General features: G+C 40.0%; 1 protein-coding gene across 3 annotated transcripts; it reads left to right on the top strand.

Annotated features, from left to right (window-relative positions):
• Nucleotides 1-222: 222 nt before the first annotated feature.
• On the top strand, nt 223-8,053 carry wdr21 (WD repeat domain 21). Of its 3 annotated transcripts, none has more exons than XM_044049220.1 (13): nt 223-678; nt 1,993-2,150; nt 2,934-3,091; nt 3,731-3,813; nt 4,267-4,369; nt 4,486-4,629; nt 4,838-4,887; nt 5,093-5,172; nt 5,421-5,513; nt 5,936-6,033; nt 6,178-6,354; nt 7,208-7,322; nt 7,409-8,053. In XM_044049220.1, exons 1-13 carry the CDS (start codon nt 566-568, stop codon nt 7,639-7,641), a joined length of 1,605 nt encoding a protein of 534 aa, XP_043905155.1. In that variant the 5' UTR covers nt 223-565; the 3' UTR covers nt 7,642-8,053. The 3 variants fall into 3 exon arrangements, with proteins under 3 accessions (XP_043905155.1, XP_043905156.1, XP_043905157.1); XM_044049221.1 differs by lacking the exon at nt 223-678 and adding an exon at nt 1,676-1,797; XM_044049222.1 differs by lacking the exons at nt 223-678; nt 1,993-2,150 and adding an exon at nt 2,454-2,768.
• Nucleotides 8,054-8,101: the final 48 nt, after the last annotated feature.

Genomic DNA, 8,101 nt, shown 5'->3' with positions numbered 1-8,101 from the left:
ATGGGTATTTGGACAATAACATTACTGTTATAACATTATTATCTCTTATAATATTTGTAAAAAGAATCAACAGTGGTTAAAAAAAAATAAAGGCGCTGACCTTATGTGAATATACATATTAAATTAAATACGTCATCTTTTTATTACAATTTATACCTGATACTCGTAAAGAAATCAACCAATGACGGCCGGCCACGTCACAAACTATTTTTCAGCAATAGACCAATCAGAGACGTTTGGGCGGGACAACATGGCCGGATCTTCAAACACTGTTGTTGGCTCATGAACTGAGGTGCTAAAACTGGAACGATTTACCAGTTTAACAACAAAATAAACATTGTTGACCGTTACCTTAACGCGTATTTAATGACACAGTGAACACTCAAATGCTTTGTGTTCAACGTGTAAAGAGGGAACTGAAGCTAACATTGGCTCAAGAAGAGCGCTAACCATGGGCACTTGCTAACTCGTGCTAACATGGAAACACTAGCTTTACACGCTTACGGAAGTGAATGAAAAACTGTGTTGTGAGGACTTTTGTTAAGTCTCTGGGCTCAAAGCAGGGATGAAGAAATTCACCTGGCGAGGACAGCGACCGTACAGGCGACAGGAGGAGAACGGTCACCGCCGCGGCTGGCACAGAGACAACCGTGAGAGATCTACTCAGGACGAGCATTGGTATGTGGACACATAACAAATCTTCACTGTGGCAGGGACAATGGAAAAACAGATTAGCAGCTCTACATTTAGCAGCATGTTAATTCAAGAAAAGTGCTGCAGAAAAAGCAGTTACTCTATATAAAATTCAGAGCCACAAGCAGCCATTCTATATACAATATAAGGTGCAAAATGGAGTCAGTGGTGGTGTTGCATAATATTGCACAGTTGTCAGAGGTGGGTAGTGGGTCATCAGTTAGCAGCAGAGGTTGAAATAGTACTGAAATATTCTATTAAGTAAAAGAATCACTATTTTGATAAAAATTTTACTTAAGTACAAGTAAAAGTACTGGTTTAAAATGTACTCAAGTTAAAGTAAAAAAAGAATTAGCTTGTATAAAAGTAGAAGTTACTTGGTTACTTTTTTAGCCAGGTTGGGTTTTTTTCTTGTGTCGTGCAAAAAGGACAAGTAAATGTAATTCATTACTTTCCACCTCTAGTAGGGAGTGGGTACATTTGACGTCCTGTGGGTAAAGGCTTTTAATACGTCACCCCCACAGAGTTTTTAGTGGCTCTGTGTGTCTGTCTGTGCTTCCGCACTTGCACTTGCCAACATTACCAACAGTGACCTGTTGCGAATGGGGTAAAGTCTGCCTTCTCTGATTGCCTTGTTGAGTCTGTTTGTTCTTGACCTGAGTGACCTGTAGCGTCTTTACTGGCTTTCTGCTGGAGTTTGCAAGTGAAAATGTCACTGAGGGGGAGTAGTGTGGTCTCGATTGCCTGCTTTGCCGCCCTCGCCACCCACTGCAGGTCCTCCCTGTCCTCTGCAGTACATCAGCTGAACCACACTGTACAGCAGTATGTGTTGGGGGAGGTGGGCCTGATACAGCTTCCTGAGGAATTACAGTCATTGTTGTGCTGATGAGAGATGTTTGTGGACCAGGTGAAGTTGACCATGATGTGGACCCCAAGAAACATTAAGCTTTTCACCCTCTCAACCTCCTCTCCCTCAATGTAGAGGGCGGAATGCTCAGATCGCTTGCATCTCCTGAAGTCCATTATCATCTCCTTGGTCTCGGCTGTGTTCAGAACCAGGTTGTTGCTGTCCCACCATCACCTCAGATGCTGGAACTCCTCTCTGTAGGCTTATTCGTTTTTGTTCTTAATCAGTCCTACAATGGTGGTGTGGTGTCATCAGTAGATTTGACGATGCTGTTGCATACTTAACTTTGAAGGATTTGATGCATGTCTACAGTCTATGTTTATCAGCAATGATGATTTGTATTTCTTCAATAATGCGTTTATGCATGTTCATTTCCTCCTTTCATTTCACAGGAATATGCACAGTGATGCAGGGCCGTCATACAGAGCATCACAAAGGAGATATGACAACCAGTCCTCTTCTTCCTCGTCCTCATCATCGTCTTCCTTTTCTTCTTCCTCTTCCTCAACCCCATCTTCGTCTTCATCTAAAGCCAGCACTGCTGCCCCAGGTCAGTGCATCACCCTTGAATAAATACATAACTGTCTCATTAACATCTGCCCAAGTTGTGGTTTCTGAGTGAACATAATGGATATGGATTGGTTTTTTTTAAAGTATGGTTTACACCATAGGTACAGAGGGGAGAACATATTTTAGCCACTGAATAAAAGGTTCACCTCATGAAATACACTCCTGCTTAAGTCAGCCTTTTGTGTCTGCAAACTGAAGTTTGTAAACTGTTCACTCTCCTGCATCAGTTTATAAAGAAAAACTGTAATTTTAGCTTGCAGGGACACAGAAACTGCTGGTCTACTGTTGCCTTGTTTGGTTAATTTGTGTCACTTCAGGTTAATACAAACGAAGGATTTCTTAGTGTGAAGTCACAAAATTACACATTTCGAATTTACTGCTCGAGGTAGCAGTGGATTAACTCTTGTGTGCCATTATAAAATTGTTAATTTTCTCTATGGACTTTGAACGGTCAAAATCATTTTTCCTTGTGTCCACTGTCCATGTTGATAGACTCTCTCTGAGAGTGACTGTCCACTTCCAAGGCTGGTTCTAGGAAATGGCAGAATGCTTGGTGAAGTCAGTGTTCAGACTGTGTCCATACCTCATACACTTTTAAGTTAGTAAGCTACACTCAACAAACTACACCTGAAGGCACCACTGGCAAACACTGCAGCACAATGCACTTGAACTTGTCTTTGTGCCTGAACCTAGAAATGTTCTAACCTGAATACTATGGCAATGTACTGTAAATCAAAGATGCGTATGACTGTATTGTTGACAGAACTGCCTGGTTTCTACTTTGACCCGGAGAAAAATCGTTATTTTCGCTTGCTGCCGGGTCACAACAACTGTAACCCACTGACCAGAGAGCAGTTGCAAGAGAAAGAAAGGGAAAAGCAGAGAAACAGGATGATTGCAGAGGATGAAAAGCCTACAAAAGTAAGTCTGCTGTGAAAGAAAATACACTTTCTATATGTTTTCTCTCGTTCTTGAAACTCTCCATACGTTTCCTTCTTTTGAGTTTTGCTTACAAGAAGTAACAACTATTTAAAAGTACACATTAATGAACATTTACATGTGAATGTGCCAGACCATAGCCACTGGCTCATTTCTATCTGCAGTCCTCAGGCAGGTTACAACATACAACAATGCACATACAGCGGTACACACTGACACCTACACCAATAATTCACATAGAGATGTAAAAGACAGAACAGCGTTAAGTACCAACAATACAAAGAGCCATTTAGGATTACGTATCACCCATTCTCGTGCAAAACGATAGTTCGTATTTTTACACAGTGCCCTTTAATATTGCATATTTCCTAGTTTTAAATTTGGTTTAATTGCTTTTGTCACAAATGCATAAGTCTCATGTTGAGCTATGGCACAGCACAGAGAAACTGCAGGACTTTTGCATATCCTCCCGATTTATATCCAGAGAAAAGTAAATGTTTTCTGTTGCATGGTGATTGCAAATGGGTAATAACATGGTGTATTTGTACTGCATGAGCTGGGAATGAGCTATGTTCCAAAACTGACTTCATTCCTGTCTTAATGACATCCTGTTTTTTGTAGAAAGCACCAAGACGAGGACTGAACACTTCATTGCTCCTGCAAAAAAGACATCTTGGTTTGTTACCTAGAAACTCCTACTGCAGGTATTGAATCACGCTCAAGTGTGCACATATGTGAGGACATAGAGCTGCCCCCTTATCCCGTACAATTCAATACCCACAGCTGTCTTACATTACAGAAAGTAACCCCCAGTGAAACAAAGACTACCTTCAGTACTGATCAGTTCTGTGTGTTTATGGTGAGGTTTTGTTTCAAGGTCTGTCAGTAACTTATAATGATGATAATCTTTTTTGATTTGGGTTGAAAAGCAGCCACAAAAATACAAAACTGTGATTAATCGTAAACATTTTATGTTCCCTGGCCGTTTGAATTGTAACTGCTACAGCAACATAAATTATTCATATTCAGCCTCTCGGCGAACATGTATTTAAATAATCACTTCACTTTGTCAGATAGCTGGAAGGAAGTGAGTCAATTATTCTTGCTCTATGGATGGTCTTCAGACAGTGGTTACCATGGTTACTGTGTGTCTTTAGGATGATCCATGAGGTGAAGGTGGGTTCAATGAGACGCCACAAACTAGAGATCCAGAGTACGGACAGCAGCAACCCCAACACCGATAACTTCAGCCTTATAGTGGTGAGAACTCACAGACATGCAAAATACTCACCTGGGTCTATTTTTTTCTTGTCTTGTGTACTTGTGTCCATGACTTGCTGTTGCTTTATCCTCCTCATGCCCCTTGTCTTTCTTAGGGAGATTCGGCGTGTGAGCGAGTGTTTACAGTCAACGATGTCTCTCACGGAGGCTGCAAATACGGCATCATGAACTTCAGCAGCAGCAGCCAAGGCTCTCTGTCTGTAGAGATGTGTGATAACCTCTACTTCACCAACCGCAAGGTCAGATATTTCACTAAATACAATTGAACCTTGTTTAATGCTAAGGCATAGTGGAATGTTTTAAATCTATCTTTTTTATTTTCATTAAAACAATTTAGATAAACTGAGTTGTCTTAAGTGGTTGTACAAGAAAATAATGTTTATAATATTTTCAGTTCTTAAAGCATTGATATATATATAATTCTGATACTGGCTAAATGTGTTTCAGGTGAATTCCATCTGCTGGGCCTCAGTCAACTACCCTGACTCTCATGTCTTGTATCCGTCTTCAGCTGAAACTTTAACACTAGTCAGTCCATATGTCTAAATCTTAAGTACTGTTTTTGTTTGGAAATGATCTGTATTTGATATTTTATAATGTCTCATTGTAGCCAAGTGACCTTCTTGAAATTATCAGTGTTTTCCCCACATTTAAAATGCTGTTATTTTAAATGATGTTTTTCTTGACTGAGTTGACTGTCAGGCTTTGTCTGGTTGGAGTGGTAGACACGCCTGGCTGTGTCAGTTTGCTTCCTGCTTCCCTCTTCAGCAACTCGAACCCAGGTTAGATTCAACTAAATGTCCTCTACACTATACTTATTCAGTGTTGTTGTTCATGAATTGGTTTCCAAGAGTTCTCTTTGTGATTAATTGCTTTGTAAAACAGCTTTGTTGTGATAATATGGGACATTTTTAGTCTGCTTCTCCTTGAATGGGATTCCAATCAACAGAACATGTAATTCACACATGTGATTTGTAATGTTCTTTGTGTTTTTTCTTCTCCTCTTCATTTCCTCCCCCTCTCTCCTCAGAGCAGCCCGGAATGCTGTGTAGCTTTAAGATCTCCTCAGCCTGGTCTTGTGCTTGGTGTCTCAACCCACAGTTTGACAAGACCTTCAGCACTGGTTTGTTATTTTACCATCATCAGCTTCTTAAATTATAATATTCTCCGGTTTCTTTGCTCCATGTAACAAGAAATAAGTAAACCTGAATAATTTTGCTGAAAAGACATCCACAAATGAACAACTTTTTACACGGGTTAATCGATAATGAAAATAAGTGTTAGTTGCAGCCTTAGACAGAAGCTCTACAAATTGAGGAGTGTATCATTAGTTGTTCAAAGGCTGCGTGCACAGAAAGGCAAACATGTTTCAAAGCCATGTTTGGGTTCGACTTTGCCTTAGGCGCACAGATGTTTATTTGGATGGAGTATAGAGTAACCTAATTACTGATAATTGCTGTAAATTATTCAAATAAGACAGCTTCTCAAATTTCCCATGCACAAAGTTATAAATATAAGAAAGTGGGTGTTTGCATGTGTTGGCAGGCCTGTCTCGCAGGGTAATTGTGAAAGACGCGGAGACGGGCCGAACACAGACGTACAGCGCTGGCAGTGACGTCTTGGCTCAGCAGTTTGCCCTCAGGGTGAGTCATTTGTTACATCAAAGTAATGAAAGCATTTTTCCAGATACAGTGTTGATTTCTCGTTGATATGACTAAGAACAGCACAAAGTAAAAGGTAATGAATACCAAGGAAAAAAAATATTAAAGCCTCCCTTTTTCCCTCAGGTCCCTGTGCTGTTTAACGGTTGCAGGTCGGGAGAGATCTTTAGCATCGACCTGCGGCAGAGAGGTCGCAGGGATCAAAGCTGGAAGACCAGTCGCTTCCATCAAGAATCAGCCATCACTTCCGTACGCGTCCTCCAGGACGAGAATTACCTGCTGGCTGCTGACATGCTGGGCCAGGTCAGGGTTTTGTTATGAGTTTTTTTGTGACATTTTGAAGTAGGAGTGGGAATCACAGGATACTTCACGATACGATATGTGATACATGGTCTGTGATACCAATAATATCACAATTTAATGATTCTGTGATAATCAATATATTACAAGACAGTCATGTAGCGTTACATCAAGTCTAACTGAAGAAAAAAAAATGTCTGTGAAAAGTTAAAAGGGCAGAATTTCTCTATTTATTCACAACAGAGAACAAAGTGTATAAAGTCTTTGTATTGTAGAAGATGGGGCATCTCTTAATGTAGGTTTCTTGCTGTCATCCCGCTGTAAACTTCCTCTTCTTCGGCCAAGGAATTTCATTTGAGCAGCATCACCGTGGAGCACCTTAATTTGTGAATTAAAATATCAATATTTGTCCATGGCGTATCGACTACCGTATTGCATTAGGAAGAACGACGATATATCACCGAATCTCTATTTTGACCCACCTGTATTTCGAGGTATGCTATAAACCTTTGCTTCTATATTACAAATATGTTTAGTGTTTCAATGGTCACTTCATGGCCAGAATGTCTGGTCAATACCCTGGAAGAAAGCCATGTCTTTTACTGAATTTTATTTATATGTTAAAGGAATGGCATCATGAGGGGAAGTTTAGACTGTACATGTAAAATGTGCTTTTCAATTTTTTGCCTTCAAGCCATAGCAATCTCAATGAATGAGACATTAGGTTGAATACACTGAAATCTAAAATTAAACACAGGATCTAAGTAAAGTCTTGGCCCCTTCCAGAATAAAATGAAAGTATGTAAACTGACGTGTATATTATAGCTTGCACTTTGTTTCCTTTATTCATGTACAGATCAAGTTGTGGGATGTGAGAGTGACAAAAGCAGTGCAGGAGTACAAAGGGCATTATAATGAGCATGCCTACCTTCCTATTCATGTTAATGAACCAGAAGGGCTTTTGTTGGCAGGTAAATGAAACATGCTTCATAAAAATCTATTCACTACTGAGTTTAATTTTCAAAACATTCACTGTTAATTTGTGTTCTCTCCACAGTGGGTCAGGATTGCTACACAAGGTTGTGGAGCCTGAAGGACGGCCACCTGCTGCGAACCATCCCATCACCTCACCCGGCCGCAAATGACCTCATCCCGAGCGTCGTCTTCTCCTCCAAGTTGGGGGGCTGTAGGGGGCTTCCTGGCCTCCTAATGGCCGTCAAACATGACCTGTACTACTTCCCATACAACACTGACTACCAGGAAGGAGGAGAGCAGCAGGCAATTTTATGAAAACACTTCCTCTCATGAGTGAGTTAAGAAAAAACAAAGTCACTAATTAAAGGTTTTATATAGTGTAACTGTAAGACTGTATATAGAGTGTATGCATTTCCATGAGGTTGTACTGACCTTTTGTTTTGGACGATAACCTCAGAAAAGTTCTAATTGAATCTCAGGGAAATATTTGTTTGAGCTGAAGGAAAATGGAAGTGCTTCATACACGAGTGCACACAATTACTACAGTTACACATTGTTTACAGTGACATTGAAAGTGTACTTCAGGTGTGATTTTACTTAAATTTGTAAGGTAATTCAAGATGTTTTTGATCTGAATTTGAATTGAATATTTGAGCATTCATGTTTTCTTACTGCTGTTTAAAAAAAAAAGAGAAAATCATTAAAGACAGTTCTGTACATAGATGAATGACAGTATTGAATTATTTTGATCCAAAAATGACACACAAACCCAAAA

This window comes from Solea senegalensis, linkage group LG17 (genome assembly GCF_019176455.1).
Source record: "Solea senegalensis isolate Sse05_10M linkage group LG17, IFAPA_SoseM_1, whole genome shotgun sequence".
In the NCBI taxonomy this organism is placed as follows: Eukaryota; Metazoa; Chordata; class Actinopteri; order Pleuronectiformes; family Soleidae; genus Solea; species Solea senegalensis.
Note: the sequence above shows the minus strand (reverse complement) of the source record. Positions and strands in the feature narration are given on the sequence as shown.